The sequence below is a fragment of the Saimiri boliviensis genome, chromosome 19 (assembly GCF_048565385.1).
Source record: "Saimiri boliviensis isolate mSaiBol1 chromosome 19, mSaiBol1.pri, whole genome shotgun sequence".
In the NCBI taxonomy this organism is placed as follows: Eukaryota; Metazoa; Chordata; class Mammalia; order Primates; family Cebidae; genus Saimiri; species Saimiri boliviensis.
The window spans coordinates 33,901,443-33,920,676 of record NC_133467.1 but is presented as its reverse complement, the minus strand read 5'-3'; the positions used below and the strand labels follow the sequence as shown (position 1 = coordinate 33,920,676).

General features: G+C 55.0%; 2 protein-coding genes across 15 annotated transcripts in view; one reads left to right on the top strand and one right to left on the bottom strand.

Annotated features, from left to right (window-relative positions):
• Nucleotides 1-1,776: 1,776 nt before the first annotated feature.
• On the top strand, nucleotides 1,777-15,301 carry LRRC71 (leucine rich repeat containing 71). Of its 5 annotated transcripts, none has more exons than XM_010348492.3 (16): nucleotides 1,777-2,143; nucleotides 4,730-4,879; nucleotides 5,203-5,331; nucleotides 5,420-5,495; nucleotides 5,712-5,789; nucleotides 7,938-8,006; nucleotides 8,232-8,391; nucleotides 8,470-8,553; nucleotides 8,653-8,742; nucleotides 9,875-10,024; nucleotides 10,227-10,320; nucleotides 11,049-11,137; nucleotides 12,332-12,373; nucleotides 12,449-12,538; nucleotides 12,991-13,112; nucleotides 13,406-15,301. In XM_010348492.3, exons 1-16 carry the CDS (start codon nucleotides 1,984-1,986, stop codon nucleotides 13,455-13,457), a joined length of 1,635 nt encoding a protein of 544 aa, XP_010346794.1. In that variant the 5' UTR covers nucleotides 1,777-1,983; the 3' UTR covers nucleotides 13,458-15,301. The 5 variants fall into 5 exon arrangements, with proteins under 5 accessions (XP_010346794.1, XP_010346797.1, XP_010346798.1 ...); XM_039459903.2 differs by having other exon boundaries at nucleotides 1,778-2,143; nucleotides 12,452-12,563; XM_010348489.3 differs by having other exon boundaries at nucleotides 1,778-2,143; nucleotides 12,449-12,563.
• A 34-nt stretch (nucleotides 15,302-15,335) lies between these two features.
• ARHGEF11 (Rho guanine nucleotide exchange factor 11) overlaps nucleotides 15,336-19,234 on the bottom strand; it is a 112,856-nt gene continuing 108,957 nt past the window's right edge. For all 10 annotated transcript variants that reach the window (XM_074389635.1, XM_074389637.1, XM_074389639.1 and 7 more), the window contains 4 exons: nucleotides 18,977-19,072; nucleotides 17,815-18,062; nucleotides 17,395-17,584; nucleotides 15,336-16,635 (listed from right to left, as the gene is read on the bottom strand). In XM_074389635.1, coding sequence (XP_074245736.1) covers nucleotides 16,577-16,635; nucleotides 17,395-17,584; nucleotides 17,815-18,062; nucleotides 18,977-19,072 — 593 coding nt within the window. In that variant the 3' untranslated portion in view covers nucleotides 15,336-16,576. The remainder of the gene's footprint in view (nucleotides 16,636-17,394; nucleotides 17,585-17,814; nucleotides 18,063-18,976; nucleotides 19,073-19,234) is intronic.

Genomic DNA, 19,234 nt, shown 5'->3' with positions numbered 1-19,234 from the left:
ACCACCATGCCCAGCTAATTTTTGTATTTTTTAGTAGAGACGGGGTTTCACCATGTTGACCAGGATGGTCTCGATCTCTTGACATCGTGATCCACCTGCCTCAGCCTCCCAAAGTGCTGGGATTATAGGCGTGAGCCACAGCGCCCAGCCAGCAATGAGTAGTTTTAAATTAAGGAATGTGCGGCCGGGCGCGGTGGCTCAAGCCTGTAATCCCAGCACTTTGGGAGGTCGAGGTGGGTGGATCACGAGGTCAAGAGATCGAGACCATCCTGGTCAACATAGTGAAACCCCGTCTCTACTAAAAAAAAAAAAAAAAAAAAAAAAAAAAAAAAAAAAAAAAAAATTAGCTGGGCATGGTGGCGCGTGCCTGTAATCCCAGCTACTCAGGAGGCTGAGGCAGGAGAATTGCCTGAGCCCAGGAGGCGGAGGTTGCGATGAGCCGAGATCGTGCCATTGCACTCCAGCCCGGGTAACGAGCGAAACTCCATCTCAAAATAAAATAAAATAAAATAAAAATAAATAAATAAATTAAGGAATGTGCATTGGACTGGGTGCTGTGGCTCATGTCTGTAACCACAGCACTTTGGGAACCCGAGGTGCGAGGATCACTTGAGGTCAGGAGTTCAAGACCAGCCTGGCCAACATGGTGAAACCCCACCTCTACTAAAAATACAAAACTTAGCTGAATGTGGTGGTGCGTGCCTGTAATTCCAGCTACTAATGAGGCTGAGGCAGGAGAATTGCTTGAACCTGGGAAGCAGAGGTTGCAGTGAGCTGAGATCACGCCACTGCACTCCAGCCTGGGCGACAGAGTGAGACTCCATCTCAAAAAAAAAAAAAAAAAAAAAAAGAGATATATATATTTTTGAGGCATAATGCTATTGCACAGTTAACAGACTACAGTATAAATATAATTTTATATGCACTGAGAAAAAAAAAGTGGCGTGACTCACTTTATTGCCATATTAGCTTTATTCCGGTGGTCTGGAGCCCAACCCTTAGTATTTTGGGGGCATGCCTTTATTCAAATGGGATCCAGCAGGGCAGAATCATCAGGGTCTAGAGCAGGAGTCAGGTGATGACTTTGAATCCCAGATTTGTAAGGAGTGTGACTCACCTTATTAACTCGTTAGCCGATTAACTGAGTTCCCAGAGATTCCCCCCCCCCCCAGACTAAACAGGTGGGGGTCGAGAATAGAAACTAGCACCACACCAACCAGATGGGTTTCTCTAGGCTCCTTCCACCAGGTGCCCTCTCCTTACTGGACAGGTGGGTGGACGCTGGAGAGTGGACCTGCCCACACCTGGATTCTCCCTGGTGTCCTCCGACTGCCCACAGCTGAGATCCCTACCCCGCGCGGTCCGCCCGCTCCCCCCGGCTCAAGTCCAGGGTGACTTCGGATCACCCGCCCTCGCCCTATCCCCGTGCCCGCTTCGGTCCTGTCTGGGATCCACTCGTTTCCCTCTGCCATGGCTCCGCGCATGTCCTGGGTCACTCTAGCCCTTCTCCTTTAGCACAGGCTCGGCCGGCCCTGGCCCTCCTGGGCCCAACAGCTCCCGCGATCTCCGGCCGCCCCCGCCCTGCCGGTTCCGCCGGCCGGGCCCGCCCCTCCCGCTCTCGCTCCGCCCCTCCCGCTCTCGCTCCGCCCCTCCCGCTCTCGCTCCGCCCCCCCGGCTCTCGCTCCGCCCCTCCCGCTCTCGCTCCGCCCCCCGGGCGCTCCTCTCGCCTTGCTCTGCCCTGCGGCGCCCCCTGTCTGCCCCGCGTGCTCTCTGCGGTTGCCCCTTGCCCGCGGGCCCGCCCGCCTCGCGCGGTTGTCTTGGAGAGGGACGCGTAGGCGACGCCACTGCGGTCGGGTCGGATCCGGTTCCTGGACGCGGAACAGAGACCCCCTGATTCAGCCACCCCCAGAGTGAGCCGCATAGAGTGCAGTTCTACCTTCCCGCCCCGACGAGGGTGCCAGAGACGCTGCGGACAACACCAGCATGTCGAGCGAGCAGAGCGCCCCGGGGGCCTCGCCCAGGGCCCCGCGTCCGGGGACCCAGAAGTCGTCTGGCGTGGTGACCAAAAAGGGAGAGCGCGCGGCCAAAGAGAAGCCGGCGACCGTTCTGCCTCCCGTGGGCGAGGAGGAGCCCAAAAACCCTGGTACGCTGGTGCGGGGGTTGGGGTATCGGGCCTCCAGGCTGCCTCTTTCCAGGTTCCCACTCGATACTCGCTGCTCGATGGCTATGGCTGAACTCACATATACCCAGGTTGAGTTTCTGAATCTCGGCTTGATAGATGTTTGAATGGAACTTGATCTTAAAGAACCCACGCTTTGGTTTGGCATGCTGACAAATACCAATAAGATGTGATAAGATAGACAAGAGAGGAAGGCCTAGGGGTGAGGGCACGGGGTGGGGGATGCCAGGAGGTGCATTTGGGCAGAGTTTATAGATGTTCATTCATTGATTCAACAATTACTTTCCAAATGCCAGCCACGAGGCCAGGCATGTCACAGAAGAGAACGAGAGGGACACAGCCCTGCTCCCATGGGGTTTACACCCTCTGGGAAAAGAAAACTAATAGAATGGTGTAAGTAGAGGTGTGGCCCTTTTTGTTGCAAGTGATAGAACCCCAACCAAACTAAGCAGGGAGGGGAAATGTATCAGAAGACTTCTTGATACAAGTCTGCCAGCTTCAACGTTACCGGACAAGAACTTGCTGTCTCTGGAATCGAAGCAAAAAACTTGGGAAAAGCCTCTGTTCGCCAGGTGCTATCTCCTCGTCAGTGCTGGTGGGTGGGGAAGTAATTACAAGAGCTGGGGAAAGAGCATCTTCTGGAAGGGAAGACCAGACAGTATAGAATCCCCTACAGGTATGAAGCCAGTTACATTAAACACACACACACACACACACACACGCAACATGGCTGCTGTATAGAAAATGGGGTGGAAGGAGGCGATTTCAACAGCTTAGTCTGGGGACAGTGGGAGTTGGGATAGGACAGTGAGCTTCGTGAGGGGTGCTTGGGTTAGGCTCCTCAGAGAAACACTTTGAAGGTACAAGTAATAAGAGTTGGTGAAGGAATGGACAGGGTGGGGAGTGAGGGACAGAGCAAGAATGATTCTCAGGCTTCTGGACTGGGCACGGTTTGGGAGGAGGTGCCACTTATGGGATGGGAAAGCCCGAAGGAGGTGCATGTAAGGGAAGAGCTCCAAGGGGTGATGCCAGCTGGACAGCTGGACACATGGGTCAGCAGTGCCTAGGAGAGGTCAGCGGTGGAGTTGCGGCTTTGGGAGCTGCTGATGATCTGGCATAGTTAAGTCCTGGCAATGAGAGAGACCCCTTCTATAAACAGAGAAGAGCAGAGGGCTCAGGACCCAGCCTGACAGGTTGTAGAAGAGGAGGAGCTGGCAGGGGAGTCTGAGCAGCCAGCAGAGAGGGAGGAGAGAATGGGAGTGACGCCTGCACAGGACCTGGAGAGGCAACATGGAGGTCACGGTGGCCTTAGCAGACACCGCGGTGTGCTGCGGCAGGGGCAGATGTGGGCTCGCTGATGGCCCATATAGAAATGTGTGGGGATTTAGAAGCAGTCCTATCTAATGGCTTCTATTGCTCAAGAAGCTATGAGCTGAGACCATTAGTGAGCATGAAGAAGGGGTGTTGGAGCAGAGGAGAGCTGTGCTGTCTGACAGGTGCTCAGGTGCAGAGAGCCCGTTTCCACCGCGCAGGCGGCGCCGTTCTCACGGTTTGAGAGCAGGGCTTCCCTATAGGCGCTGTCGGACCAGGTGCTTCAGCATCTTCTGGGAAGTTGCTAAAAATGCAAAATCATGGGCCTCACCTGGGCTACAGAATCAGAATCTCCGGGGATAGGGCCCAGGAAGTGGTTTTAACAGGCTCTCCAGGTGATTCTTAAGATGTTAAAGTTTGAAAATCTCTGTTCTTGAGAAGGGAGGTATGAGTGAAGCAAGGAGGCGTGAGGGGCTCTCCCAGCAGAGGGAAGTTTGGGAGGGCTGGGAGGTGTGCAGGAGCCAGCCAGCCCAGGGGGCACTGCAACTTCACTATGCCTTCTCCCACCTGCTTCGTCCATTTCGCTGTGCACCTGGGGTCCCGCTGATGGCCAGACACAAGAGGAACGTGCCTCTCACAACTTTCCCCATGAACCCTCGAAGCTCTCTTCGGAGCCAGAAAGAGCAAGGATCTCTTGAAGACTCAGAGTCTCAAGCTCACATAGCACCGCCCTCAGGATGAGAGGGGGTGGGCAAGTGTAAATTAATATAACTCACATATGAGTTAGTATTTCTAAAGCATTTTATGGATGCGAGGAAGTGCCATATAAACACACTGGACAGAGGAAGTGTTAAATAATAGCGTGGTTCTGATGCACTTGGTCGTATGTGTAGGGAAGGGGTGGGAATAGAAAGGAGCTCACGTCGGGCCTTCGCGTCTCCCTCCCAGGGACCCTGAGCAGTTCCAGCAGGGAAGGAACACTTAGGGACACCAGGAGAGGCGGAGGCCAGGCTGGGAGTGGGGAGCAGGGGTGGCAGTGGCTTTGACCTGAAGAGGCGACACCATTGTCTACCATGCACGCCGCTAGTCCCCTTTCTTCCAAGCATTTGCAAGTTGCTAGTTCCCCGTTTTTCCAGGCATTTGCAAGTTCAATGGCTGTAAAGATGCCGGTCTGAGGAGGGGCGCCAGAGCCAGGGGTGGGCGCGGCCCCTTCTCTCACGCCCCTGCCTGCCCCCACAGAGGAGTACCAGTGCTCAGGGGTCCTCGAGATCGACTTCGCCGAGCTCTGCACGAGGTCGGGCTACACGGACTTCCCCAAAGTTGTCAACCGGCCCCGCCCTCACCCGCCCTTTGTCCCCTCCGCCTCTTTGTCAGAAAAGGTCACCCCAGGTGAGTGACAGTGGAGCTCCCCGGGGCCTACCTGGGCCGCCTCGACCATCCTCATCCTCTCTTCCCAAGCCAGTAGAATGGTGGGACGTGGGACGGTGTGTGTTTGAATGGGGGGACTCGACCAGGCCGGTGAGGAGGGGGGAGGTGTCTCCCTGTCTTTCTTTCCAAATCCCAGCAGAGGCGCGCGTGGCTGGAGAGGCAGCTCCCGCAGGCCGGTGCCTCCCACGCCTGCAGTGCCCCCCAATCCCACCTGGGCACCCGGGGGCCGGCAATGCGTGGGGCGCAGGGAGGCGGCTGCTCCCCTCGCTCCTCACCTCTTCCAGAAGACCCACGGCTGTCGGGGTCCTGCAGCCTTAACAGTCTGGAGAGCAAATACGTGTTCTTCCGGCCCACCATCCAGGTGGAGCTGGAGCAGGAGGACAGCAAGTCGGTGAAGGAAATCTACATCCGCGGTGAGCCCGAGTCCCCTGCCCGTCCCCGCTCCCTCCCGCTCCCCAGCGCCTCCCAGGCCTGAGGCACCTGCCTCCTCTTGGCCCGCAGGTTGGAAAGTTGAGGAACGGATTCTGGGTATTTTCTCTAAATGCCTGCCCCCACTCACCCAGCTACAGGCCATCAAGTGAGGGACATTGGGGGGATGGGCGGGAGGCCCGCATGAGAGGTGGGGCTCCTGGTGGCTTGGGAGAGAGAACCAAGGGGCACGGGAGACCCTGAAGACTGTGGGAGGTGGGGGTGGGGGATGCGGAAGGGGGTCGCTGGAAGGATGGTGTGGGAAGCGTTTTCCAGTAGGAGGGGACCTCCAGCTCTGTGTTTCTGCACTTCCCGCCCATGCCAGCTTGTGGAAGGTGGGGTTGACAGATAAGACCCTGACCACCTTCATCGACCTCCTGCATCTCTGCTCATCCACACTCAGGTCAGCAGACCGGGAGGCCCCCAGTGCCTGGATGGCCTGGATGTGCGGGTGGTCAGAGAGGAGCAGTGTGGGCATGGAAGTGGCTGACTCCTGTGGGCCTGGCTAGCATCCCTGTGAATCAGAAGCCGGCAATGTCTGTTGGATCATGATACCCCCATCAGACAAGAAGCCAGGTCTGCTTCTCTGCCCACACCAGTATCCAAAGAGCCTGAGCTTCCAGGGCTCGTCCTCTCCTCTGCATCAGTCCCATTACCCTCCACTCCCTCCCCAGAGGTTCTCTCTCTCCTTCATGGCTGCCTGGAGCCCTGGTCCTGTATCAGAGGCTGGTAAGACAGAGTTCTTATCCTCCAGAAACTCGCAGTCCAGTGAGTGAGAGAAAAGGACACAAGAATAAGTACTGCAGGGCAGTGTGGAGACTGGTGATGGAGGACTGGTTCATCAGGGGAGGGAGCTGGTCAGAGAGAAGCGCCACCCCACTTTATGGGGCAGGAAGACCTGGAAGACTGCCTGGAGGAGGTGGTACTGAGCTGAAGAAGGCCTGGGAGCAGGCCAGAAAGGGAATTAGGAAAGGGCATTCTTACATGGGAAGGAGCAGGAGCAAGGCATGAGGCAGTGTGACTACAGTTGTGGTTGGGAGTGTTAGTGGAGAGGCTGATTTGGCCCCGCCGCTTCTCCACGCTCCCACAGCAGCTTGCCCTCTCTTGCTTCACGGGGGCACTGTTCCTGCAGTGGCTTGCCTGTCTTCCTCCAGCGGATGGCATGGACGCTCCTTGAGAGCAGGGACTGTGTCTTCTTCAGCTGGGGGTCCCCAGCACTCTGTGCAGAACACCATGAAACATATTTCCTTCCATCATGGTAATTAACTAGCAGAAAACAACTATATGAATTCATCTGTAAATAATGTGTAAAAGTAAGTCCTCGCAACATAAAAAAATTAAACTGAATGTAACTGAGTTTATGTCACAGATGAGGCAGCCTGAAAAGTTGAACAAAATAAGAAATTGCGAGAGCAAATTTTTACATAGAGAAATTTCTGGCCATTCATTCAGTTTTTGCTGTGACTTAGAACAGGACCGCCTTTCTCACAGCACTGTTAGAGAAGCCACTGCCATGTAGAGGGTTATGTCTTAGTTATCTACTGCTGTGTGACAAATTAACCCCGAGATTCAGTGGCTTAAAAGAACACACATGTGTGATCTCATAGCTGCTGTGAGATGACCTGGGGGTGGGCTGGCTGATGGAGCTGGCCCAGGGTTTGAGGTTGCGTACAGCTGCTGACTGCGACTGCAGTTAACCTCAAGGACCAACTGCGGTGGATAATCTACCTCCAGACTCGCTTGTGTGGCTGCCTGGGCCTCTCCACAGGCTGGCTGAGTGTCCTTACCACATGGCAGCTGGCCATCTGAGAGAGTGCCAGGGAGCACTCAAGACGGAAGCCACGGCCTTTGTAGCCTAAACCTGGAAGTGCTGTCCCATCTCTTCTGCTATGTTCTGTTCATTAGAAGTGAGTCACTTCTTTTTTATTTATTTATTTTTGGAGATGAGTCTTGCTTTGTTGCCCAGGCTGGAGTGCAGTGGCACAATCTCGGCTCACTGCAACCTCTGCCTCCTGGGTTAAAGTGATTTCTCTGCCTCAGACTCCCAAGTAGCTGGGATTACAGGCAGGCACCACTACATCCTGCTTTATTTTATTATTTTTATTTTTAGCAGAGATGGGGTTTCACCCTGTTGCCCAGGCTGGTCTCTAACTCCTGAGCTCATGCAATCCAACCTCCTCAGCCTCCCAAAGTGCTGGGATAACAGGTGTGAGCCACCGTGCCCGGCCAGAAGTGAGTCACTTATAATGTGAAGTCCACACTCAAGGGGAAAGGATGGCACAGAGGTGTGAGTTCCAGGGGCGGGGACCACCGAAGGCCATCTTAGAGACCACCCTACCACGGGTCGCCAGCTTTGTGGAGCAGCCCCTTCAGATGGCCACACCTCTGAATTTTTAGTCTGGGGAATTGTCACATATATTTTCTATATTGGGGGGCAATCCTTCGACTCTGTTTCCCAGCTGCTTCCCAGAGACCCGCACTTCCTCTCTGTTCCCCTCCCTTACCTGGCCTCAGTGGTACCTTCTGGTTCTCAGATCTCCCCTTCCCTCAGGAAGGTGTCTCTGGAGGGGAACCCACTGCCAGAGCAGTCCTATCACAAGCTCATGGCCTTGGACAGCACGTGAGACTCCCTGCCCTCACCCCCTTCCTCTGGGCCTGTCTTGAAATCCCAAGCCATTTTTAGTCCCCAGCCTTCCTTGTCCCCCTACCGTCTCGGCAAGGGCCCTTGATTCTTGCCCCTACATCCTCAGACCAGACGGCTCCTCAAGCCGTCAAGTCTCCCAAATTCCAGCGGACGCCCTGCACCGAGTTTCCAGCGACCCATATTCCCCCTCCGGCTGCCCAGGATCGCGCACTTGTCTCTGCGCAACAACAACATCGATGACCGCGGGGCGCAACTCCTGGGCCAGGCGCTGTCCACGCTGCACAGCAGCAACCGGACCCTGGTCTCGCTCAACCTGGGCTTCAACCACATCGGGGACGAGGGCGCGGGCTACATCGCGGACGTGAGTGCGCAGCGGGGAGAGACCCGCTGGGAGCAGGGGCGGCTCGGGCGGCTCACGCCTCCCTGACCACCCCTTTAGGGCCTCCGGCTGAACCGTTCCTTGCTCTGGCTGTCCCTGGCCCACAACCGCATCCAGGACAAGGGCGCCCTGAAGCTGGCGGAGGTGGGTGTGCCGACCAGGTGGGTCCGGGACGAGGACTGGCCGGGGGGAGCCGACCCTGACTCCCCTGGCCTCCGACCTTGGGGCGCCCGCCTTCCGCAGGTCCTGCGACCCTTCGAGCTGACGCACACCGAGGTGGTGGAGCGCCGGCGCCTCCTGCTGGAGAAAGGGACGCAGGAGCGCTCGCGATCGGTGAGGAACCCCCAGGCCCCAAGGACCAGCGGAGAGGCCCTCTAACCCTCGAACCCACTTCCCAAGTTTTGCTTTTCAGCAAACTGGCCATCCGGTTAAATCTCCATCCTCTGTCTCGACTGTGTTTCCCTCCGACTGCTGCGCAAACGTTTGCCAAGCCCCTGCTGGGCGGGCTCTAATTGCAGAACCACCCTATGGGCGGTGGAGTGTATTGGTTAAGAGACGACACTAGATTAAGACCATCTGGACCTGAAGTCCAGCTCATCCATATCCTAGCTTGTGACCTTGGGCATGTTACTAAACTTCTTAACTTCTTCTTCTTCTTCTTTTTTTTTTTTTTTAATGGTAGAATATTTTGCTTTATTTCATTATGTGCAGGATATTTGGGATAACTAAACTTCTTAACTTCTTTTTTTTTTTCTTCTGAGATGGAGTCTGGCTCTGTTGCCCAGGCTGGAGTGCAGTGGTGCAATCTTGGCTTACTGCAACCTCTGCCTCCAGGGTTCAAGCTATTCACCTGCCTCAACCACCTGAGTAGCTGGGATTACAGGTGTGTGCCACCAGGCCTGGCTAATTTTTGGATTTTTTAATAGAGATGGGGTTTTGCTGTGTTGACCAGGCTGATCTCGAACTCCTGGTCTCAAGTGATCCGGCCCCTCTTGGCCTCCCAAAGTGTTGGGATTACAGGCATAAGCCACTGTGCCCCGCCTGTTACTTAACTTCTCCTTGCTTCAGTTTTTTCATCTGTAAGTGGGGATAACTGTACCTATTTCATGACTATTGAGAGGATTTAATGACTTAATTCCAGCAATCCATTTAAAATAGCACCTGGCACTTAGCTCAATAAAAGTTAGCTGCTATTTCCCTCCCACCCTCAGTATGAGAGTCTGAGATCCTGCCTCACCCTTCATCTCACCCCCACCCAGGTCCCTCTGCTATTTCTATTTCTTCCCCAAAGCATCTAACCCCAGAGGAGTCCATTACAAATTATTTTAGCATTTAGGCAGGAAGGTGGGTGGGAGGGTGCTGTCAGCTCCACTGCTCCCCAAGTACGGGTACAGCTACCTTTCATGCTCCCGTTGAGGAAGGGGCTCTGGCTTCTTCCTCCCTCCCTTCCCATTTGTGAGCACAGCCCTCCTCCTCGAGACACGGAGACTCCAAAACAGACCGTGAGAAGAGTCAGATGGTAGGGATCAGCAACAGCGCACTGGTGGACAAGACAGACAAGACGCAGGCAATGAAAACCCCTAAGGGCCTGGGCAAGAAAAAGGAGAAATCATGGGTAGGTGTGCAATGGGACAGAGCCTGGGTGCTGGATGGACAGCGGAGGGGGCTTCCATCACGTGCAGAGGCGGTGGAGGGAAGAAGGCCACATGGGCCTTTGAATTCCCCCTAAGGCCTCCGGTCCTAACCTGCTCCTTCCCTCACCACTGCCCATCCCCTCCGGAGGAGGGACTTGACTTCTCTTCTCACATTCTCCACAGGAATTGACCAAGAAAGAGGAGAAGTCAGGGGCTGGGCAGTCGCCCACACAAGGAACCCCTAAGAAAGATGACGCCACAAAAGCAGGCAAGGGGAGTAAGTGCAGGCGCCCCTGGGCAGCACTTTCCCAGCGGAGGAGGAAAGAATGCTGGGCAGGGTGCAGGAGGCTGTTCTGGGCCTGGGCGCGCCTGCCTGGAGCTCACCTCACCAGGTCTCTCTGGGCCTGATTTCCTTCTCACAGTGGAATGATGTCCTGAGCCACTGCTCTCTACATCCCCTCTGTCGGAGCTGGTGCTCTGTGGCTCTGTCTTCAAAGAACCCAATCACCTAACTGGGGTCCCCCTCCAGCCATTTCTTTTTTCTTTTTCTTCTCTTGTCTTTCTTTTTTCTTTTTTTCTTTTTTTGAGATGGAGTCTCACTCTGTCACCCAGGCTGGAGTGCAGAGGTGTGATCTTGGCTCACTGCAATCTCCACCTCCTGGGTTCAAGCAATTCTCTTGTCCCAGCCTACCCAGTAGCTGGAATTACAGGCATGCACCACCATGCCCTGCTAACTTTTGTATTTTTAGTAGAGAAGGGGTTTTACCATGTTGGTCAGGCTGGCTGAGAACTCCTGACCTCAGGTGATCCTCCCACTTTGGCCTCCCAAATTGCTGGTATTACATGTGTGAGCTACCACGCCCGGCCCCCTCCAGCCATTTCTACTGCACCCAAACCCATGGTTGGGGGGTGTCTTTGCCCCACCTAGCCTGTTCTGTCTGGGGAGGGAGTGTGGGTGGTATCAGAAATGTGCACTGTGCATTCCGGCTCCTCTTCTGGCCCCAGAGGTAACCATCCCTGAGCAGAAGCCAAGCAAGATAAAAGGGATCAAGATCGGGAGCAGAGAGAAGCGCAGCCTCCTCCCAGAGTCGGAGGTAAGCTGCAGGGAGGAATGGAGGCAAAGGGCACACCCCTGGGGTCCCAGGCTTGCCTGGACCTCTCATCCCAGCCCCTCCTGGAACGTGGTCTTCAGCCCCATGCTGTGGCAGCAGCCATTTACTTTCCAATTTGTCCTCCACTCCTGTCCCAACCTCACTTGAAACCCGCTCCCATCTCACCCTGGGCTTCTGTGGGAATCACGGGAACCAGCCCCTTCTGCTTTTCCTTGCCTGTTAATAGCCCACACTTCGGATCCTCTGTCTCAGCTCAGCCAGGCTGCTCCCCTAGAGGCCCACAGTTCATCATCGCCACCTCCATACTCGCTTGGACAGTTGCATGGGAACAAAGCATCCTCTTTTTTGCCCCTCTCAGTAGGTCTCTGGGGAAGGTGGGGCATTTTTATAGTCATGGCACCGCCCTATGCTACCCTGTGCATGGGTCCTTCTTCAGACCGCTTTTGCCTCTGGATCTTCTCTGCCCCCTTTCAACTTGGACCACCTTGCTCCTTGCATTGGAAATCTTCCTGGGCTGCCTCCAGTGCTCCTGCCGCCCCCCAGCCCTCGGTTCTGTCAGCTGCCTGAGGGTCTGCCTCTCTGTATTTTTCTCTTCCATCGGAAGACCCCCTGCAAATCCTAGGCAGGGAAGGGGCCCTCTGGCTTTCAGGAGTCTTCGCTGGCACCCAAGACAAAATCTTATAAAAAAGGCCCTTCAGAGTGCGGAAGGGGGTGGGGTTGCCTTTCAATTCCCATTTTTCGTCTCTGCCTCTGTCTCGATCAGGCTGCTGATTGTCACTAGGACTATTGCAATTTCTTTTCATCCTGCTGTCATTGTCACTTCCCTCCTATCCATTCTCCTTATTGCTTTAGGTGTTGGGAAACACTTAGCAACATCTGAATGCCACATACTGTTTCACACCTCCAGAACAAAAAGAAAGCACCTGCTTTCTTTGCCTAGAACACCTTTCCCATCCTCATCTGACAATATCTTGTGCATCCACATTTCAGCTCACCGCCCTCCTCAGCCAGGAGACCCCTTCTGGCCTGGCCTAGGTATCCCTTTTCCAGCTCCCACAGTGCCCTGAGCTTACCTCTGTCAGCGGTCACTCTAGATCACATTACTCTTTCACTTTCTGGCTCCCCCATACAAAGGAGCTTCTTGAGGGTATGGATTATTTATTTTTGTATCCCCAGCACCTAGGACAAAGCCTGGAGCATAGCCGGCAGTCAAAACATGTATGTTGAATGAATGAATGAATGGCCCGTTGACCAGCTCCTCTGCTGTCTGCTGCAATTAGTATTCTGCTTTAGCAGCTGGTTGTTGAGGCTACTGAGGTGATCAACCCTCTCCTGGAGCCAGTGGAGCACCGAGCTGGGAAAGTTTTCATGCCTGGGAACAAGGTCCTTTTGCACCTCAACCTTCTCCGTATGTCTGCCAACCTCCCCTGTCTTTCTGCCCTGAGGCGCTGTCCTGTCTGAGGGTGCCTATCCTGACTCCGCAGAGCAGACCTGGTCCTCCCATCTTTGGGCTACATGTCCCCCAAGGCTCTCTTGCACAGGGCTTGGGGAGCCAGGGGAAGTGCTGAGTCTGGGAGGAGACTGAGGACAGGCGATGAGTCATGAGGGGAGTTAGAGAGATGGGGAAGGGGAGAGGGAAGAAGAGGAAAAAGAGTGAGGGACAGTCAGGGAATTACAGGAGAGCTGGGTGAAGGGCCAGGTCAGGGAAAGGTGGGCCACGGCCAGTGAGTCTGGAGTGGGGAGCTGTGGGAACTGGGCTGCTGGGGGTGTCTGGTGTGTCAGGTGCCAGAGAGGCCTGTGGCGTTCAGAGATCACCTCTCTGCATCTTCCACCAGGGAACCGCATCACAGAGGTGGGGCTGGAGGGCTTCCTCGCCACGGTGCAGCACCAGCTGCAGTTCTCCAAGGCCAAGAGTGTGTCCAAGGGTCCAGTGGGGCTGCTGTGGCTGTCCCTGGCTGTGAGTCCCTTTCACTCTCTCCTGCCAAAGGAGAGCTTGCCCCTATCAGCTGTCACACTAGAGAGCTGCTGCAGGAGGGTCTCTCTCCCCGTTTTCAAGGAAGGTCTATAGCTTCTCTGCTTCTTTTTAAAAAATCAGAAGAAAATCTCCACTCCTCTTGCTGAAAGATCAACAGTATTAATCACTTTTTCTGCAAGTCTCCCAGCCCTTAACCCACCATTTTTTTTTTTTCTCCCAGAGCTCCAATCTTCACTCTCCTTGTCAGATGTCAACCTTCCTTTTCCTCTTTTCAGAAAAATTGCTTCGCTCCACAATGTCCTGCGTATGCCAAGATCCAGGAACTGATGTTGCCAAGGGACCCCATTAAGGTCAAGCTCAGGGAGGACGAGGCCATGGCTTTCTTCCCCTAGCCCCTCCCACCTGCTTGCCTCTGAGCCACAGAAGCACCTCCTGTCCCTGTGTGGACTGACCTCCCCGGGGGAGTTCTCAAGACCAATAACAAAGCCTGTTGCTATTCTTTTCCTTGATGTTGTCTGAAAACTTCTTCCAGAACTGCTTAGAACATTTGGATTTTGTGTGTCTGTCCATGTTACATGGCCAGGAATGGCTAAAAAGTGATGGTCTGCATTACAGTTCTGCTGGGGATGATCTCAGCTCCCTGGCCTTAGCTAGCCAGGAACATTGCCTTTCTGCCTCCTGGGGGCTAGTTCTTTCTGGCTCTGGCAATAGCCATTCCCCCACTGTGTTGCCTAGGGGACATGGATTAGGTCAGCGTTTGCATTCAGAAAGATCTGGGATAGGGATTAGTAACTGACACACACAGGCTTGGGAGAAGGCGTGGAAGCAGGAGCAGGTAAAGCAGAGGGACGGAGCACACGGGCTCCACACCCGCTCCCTTCTGCCTCCCTGCCTGGCTGGCCCACGTGTTTGACTGGTTTGGAGGAGCAGTAAAGGGCTCAGGTGAAGAGAATGAACAAAGGCTTGGCAGGCCACTTTGGAGAGGGTGCTGAACTCCCAACATCTACACAGCAAAGGCCAAGCATTGAACATGAACTCTAGTAACACGGCCTGCAGAAGTCAGCAATCTGAAACCAGAGGTGTGAGGTTCCTGAGCCCAGTCAGGGGCCCCAAACCTTTACCCTTCAGTGCTGCCTCCGCTGAGGTCCCCTGCCAGTGCCCAGAGAGCATAGGATGGCTTCTGGGGAGCCTCCCTGTAACCTACAGGAATGTTTGAGAAGGCGCAGACAACACCGTTCCACATTCTCTAGTCCCACTTCCCTCATTCCACTGCCTCTGCCTACCTAGAGTTCCCTTGTCCTGCCATCTTACTAGGTGGCTCAGTGGCACCTGGGCCTGTCTCCTGCCTCAGTGCCTGGAGCATTCCTGGTCTCACTGCCTCAGCGCCTGGAGCACTCCTGGTCTCACTGCCTCAGCTATCTCTCTGCAGGTAGCTGTGGAGTGAGCTTCTCCAGGGAAAACCCATCATTTCTTTGAATTCCCAACACTGAACGCATTGAGGTGCTGGATGACGGTCAGTCACTCTAGCTTCTGCTGGGAACCCTGCCATGTCCTCTAGAGCTTCGGTGACCCCTTCAGCCCATATCCTTATCTCCACCCTTCACCAGTAATGACTCCTCTATCAGTTCTGATGCCCAACTAGACTGTAACCTAACGAGGACACAGCTGAGGATTGTGAGAGGTACAGGAGTCAGGGTATTGGATATTTAGGGCTGGAAGAGAATTTGTCACTGGAATCCAACACTGAACGCCAGGAGACAGGGGTGGTATGGCTACAGTCTTGGTGATGTGGCTGTGTCTGTGGGATGTGGCTGGGGATGACAGTGAGGAACTGGCTGGGCCTGAGGGAACCCTCCTGCTTAGTTTTGGCTTTTAAAGTACTGAAGCTCATTGAGGGCAGCTCATGAGACCCCTTGACTCAGGGTCCACTAGCTCCTTTATGTATATATGTGTGTGTGTGTGTGAGTGTGTGTAACTGAGCTCAGTGTTTTGTCATGTTTTCTCCATGGGGGTTGTATAACTTCAGTTTGCCCAGCCCTCAGTTCAGTGAGTGCACATCTGAAGCTCTGGGAGGGAAGAGGCAAGATCGGGGTCTGGGGGTGGGAGGGCTCCCTCTGGATCCCACTATCCAATCCTAACCAGTCTTACAGGGAACAAACACTGTATCTTTTATCACAGCGATTCCAAGAAACACACACACCACCATTGAAGAATATTTAACTTTTCTTAAAAAAAAATCTTAACCATGAAAGGAAGAAAATAAAAGAGTATACATCATCTTAACAGCAAAACAGTCATTTCCGTATCTATATTTTATATATTATATATATATATTTATATATATATATGTATATATACACCTAGCACAGTGTGTATATTCTATTCATCAGGGAGAGCTGGTGAGGATGTGGTGACGGGGCTGACGCTGCGGCGGCCCCTTGGATGGTCCTGGGTGAATTCAGGGACCTAGTATTCAGACCCCCTCTCCCCACCTCCTGGGGCCCAGTCTTCAGCTCCGTACCTGCTTCACTGGTTTTCTACAGGGACAGGGTGGGGAAGAGGGGACACAGGTGGGGCGAGAAACTCCCATGGTCCCATCTTGCCAAGATGAGGAGTCCAGGGAGGGAGGGAGCAGCTAGGCAGCAAGCTGTGGAGGGCAGGCTCTGGAGCCAGGTGGGACGGGGGGCCAGGTGCGTTGGGGAGCCAGGTGGGACGGGAGCCAGGTGGGATGGGGAGCCAGGTGGGACAGAAGCCAGGTGTGTTGGGGAGCCAGGTGGGACGGGGAGCCAGACTTTCCCACTCACAGGGACAGGGACACTCAGGCCTGGCTCCCCGTTTAGGCTTGATCCTGGGGCTGGGTTAACTAGGAGATACAAGTGAACCCCCTCTTCCCTTAGCAGCTCCTTCCATAACTGTCTCCAGCACTCCAGGAACAGGAACAAAAAAGGTCAATGTTATTTACAATAGCAAAGATGCACATACAATACATACATATTTATAGGACCAAAGTGACGACAGGGCGGGGAGGCACCCACCTCCGCCTGGGGTCTTGTGGAGAAAGAGGGGAGGAAGAAAGTGCGTTTACACAGAAGCCTCCTCCTCTCACTTGCATGTCTGAGGGCAGCGCACGTCCAGGCATGCACGCGTACGCGCATGTGTGGGGTGAGGGCAGCCATGGTGAGTGGGGGCCTTTCAGATGCAGTCAGCATGCTTAGGAGACACCAGGCTTAGAGGGTTGGGCTGAGGGAGGGAAAAGACACTGAAACTTGACTCTGATCTGAGCAGACCAAGCAACATGCGGGTCTCCCCCGAGGCCTTGGCTGGATCCTAGTTTCCCCAACTGCCTCCTCCACAGTGAGGAGTTAGGATCCCCCCACCCTGGGTCTGGTCTCAGGCCAGTCCCTGAAGGAGGAGTGGGGACGCAGAGGATTTGGTGGTTTGCACAGTTATGGTCCTGGTGACGCGGCTGCGTCTGCTGCGCTCTCTTCCAGGGGGGTGTCAGAGCCTGCGGGAGTAGGATGAAGGTGAGGCACTGGCCAGCCTGAGGCCACTTCCACATGTTTTGTCTAGAAAGCGTTCGGGCTCATGAGAGGAGCTCCTTCAGCACCTTCCCTCTCCTCCAGAAATCCTAGTTTCTTGTTGGGCTTGAGAAGGGCTATCTGCTGAACTGCATTTGCATCAGCCCCGAAAGCCCTTAGCTCAAGTAGGTATGTGCCAAGTCCTCCTGAGTTACAACACAGCCTGGCCCACCCAGTATGGTTCTGAACCATTTAATAAGCACGAGTGTTAGGCCAGCACTGCAGTGTGCACCTGCAATCCCAGCGGCTCCTGATCACTTGGGCCCAGGAGTTTGAGACCAGTGTAACATAGTGAGCCCTTATCTCCAATATAATACACACACACACACACACACACACACACACACACACACAGAGAGAGAGAGAGAGAGAGAGAGAGAGAGAGAGAGAGAGAGAAGAGAGAGAAAATAATTTAAAAAAGGAAAAAAGGTCTTGATGTGAGACCAGGCTCCTCCTGGTTTGTTACCTCCACAGCACAAGGAATAAGAAGGTTCAATTCGAAGCTCCCCATTTTGCGGGAAAGCGTCTGTGGGGTCCCTCTCTGAAGCTGAGGGAATGAATTCGTTTCACTCAAGGGGAAACCAGACTCTCAGAACCACCATCTCTTACTGCTTGGCAATGCGTCCTTACAAGTTGGGGGACTTCCCCCTCACGGTAGGTGCCGAGAGGGATCTGGCTTCACTCACCATCCTCAGGGCAGGGCCCCAGTTCATGGCTGTTCCTGGAGTCGGAAGCCAGGGGCTCCTTAGCGGGAGGTGAGAGGGAGCCATCTGTCCATCGAGCTGCTTCTGTGTGGAAACTGCCCACAGGCGTGGTGCCACCAGACGACTCTCCCCCCAGGGACTTGAGCAGCTCTCTGTGGGCCAGCTCCATGTCCTGGAAGAGTCGGCGGGGGAATGTGTGCTCAAGTCTTTCTATTCCTAGAAGGCCCCTGGGAAGGGGTCACACTCTGATCTGTGCTGGGCCTTGGGGAAGGAGGTGTGATTTAAGGGTGGCTGGGTGGGCTGGGGGAAGATCCCTGGGCCAGGACAGGATCTAGGGCTCATAGGGAATGGTTTTGGGGTGACGGACTGAAATCTTGCAGGGACAAGCCCTGTTTCCCTCACCTTGAGCCTGTTGAGCTTGAGGGTGAGCTGCTCAATGGTACGGAAGATCATTCCCACGTCCCTGAGGGCCAGGCTTGGGGGAGAGCAGCTGGGGCGTCTTGGATCTCCACTGCCTCCCTGCAGCTGAGGCTGAGGCTCCATCTGCCCTGCAGGGAGGCTGTCAGGCTGAGGGGGGCTCGTGGGTGCCCCTGAAAGGTCGGTGCTTGAGTCTAGGGGTCCTGCTGGCATGCTGACATAAAAGCAGTTCCCTGTCCCCACAAGAAGAGAAAAGTGATCAGGAGGCAAACAGAGAAGTTGGAGCTATCCCTCCCGCTCCCATGGGGTTCCCCAGCCGCCCGACAGCGCAGGCCAGGCAGCCCTCTCCAGGCGAACTCGGAGCACATGGGCCTTGCTCACTGTCTGCCAGCCCCCTAAAAGCCCTGCTCCCCAGCCTTTTCTAGATGGTACCTTGCTCAGTCTAGCCCCAACCTGGGGGAGATGCTGAGCAGTGAACTCAAGGGGGAAGTGTCAGGCTGCAGTGTTTCATTTGGGGAAACGGGAGTGGCTCCCCCTCCTTGAGTAAACAGATCAGGGGCTGGTTTCAGGCTCTTCTGAAAGGAGCAGGCAGCAGCCCTCTTGCCCTGCCTGACTCCAGCTCTAGATGAACTGCAGCCCTGCCCTGCTCCTCCTCTGCCATCCATGCCACGAGCCTCTGGAGGTCCCTTGACCCAACCAAGGGGCATCAGAGACAGCTGGAGGAAAGATTTGGAGGGTTCCTGACAGGCAGGAAGCTCAGAGAACCACTGTGGAACCTGGGAGGCCCTTTCAGCTGTTTTCCACAGTGACACTGGAGTGGCGTCTGGGGTGGGGAAGCAGCTGCTCGAGCATCAGGTGAAGGACACTGGGCTCCCGGCACCAGGCCAGGCTTCCCTGCCCCTCACAACTGCACACAGGTGTTTATCCCTGCTGCTCTGAACAGGAGCCTGGACAGGTGGCTTCTTAAGGCTGGATGGACAGCACAGGGCCTGTCCGCGTCCTTAGGTCCACATCTTCCTCCTCCCCTTTCCAGGCAGCTGAGGGAGCTGGTGTGTGTGTGTGTGACCGCGGGCAGGGGTCCGGCTCTGCCCTCAGGTCCCACACGCCAGTCCTGGCCTGTCCTTGGCTCCGAGGAGAAAGTTATTACCCGTGGCCTTTGTTCCGCTTTCCACTTCAGGCGGCTCAGGCTCTGACTGGCCACTCTCTGGTAGTGCAGGGACAACCTTGCTGCCTGCCACCTCAGCTGCACCGACACCACCACCACCAGGAAGAGGAGAGACCGAAAGACAAGGAAAGGGAAGGGAGAGCGAGCAGGAAGGAGAGAGGGTAGGAGGTGGGGGCAGGGGGAGGAGAAAACGGGAAGAACAAGGTGAACACAAGATCATACACGATGACATCCCAGGCA

What these genes read in the sequence shown, in the direction of transcription:
- LRRC71 (XM_010348489.3), top strand. Translation starts at nt 1,984, where the DNA reads ATGTCGAGCGAGCAGAGCGCCCCGGGGGCCTCGCCCAGGGCCCCGCGT. An exon ending in GCGCCCTGAAGCTGGCGGAG is followed by an intron (nt 8,554 to 8,652) that starts GTGGGTGTGCCG and finishes CGCCTTCCGCAG; the next exon opens with GTCCTGCGACCCTTCGAGCT. An exon ending in ATAGCCGGCAGTCAAAACAT is followed by an intron (nt 12,374 to 12,448) that starts GTATGTTGAATG and finishes ATTCTGCTTTAG; the next exon opens with CAGCTGGTTGTTGAGGCTAC.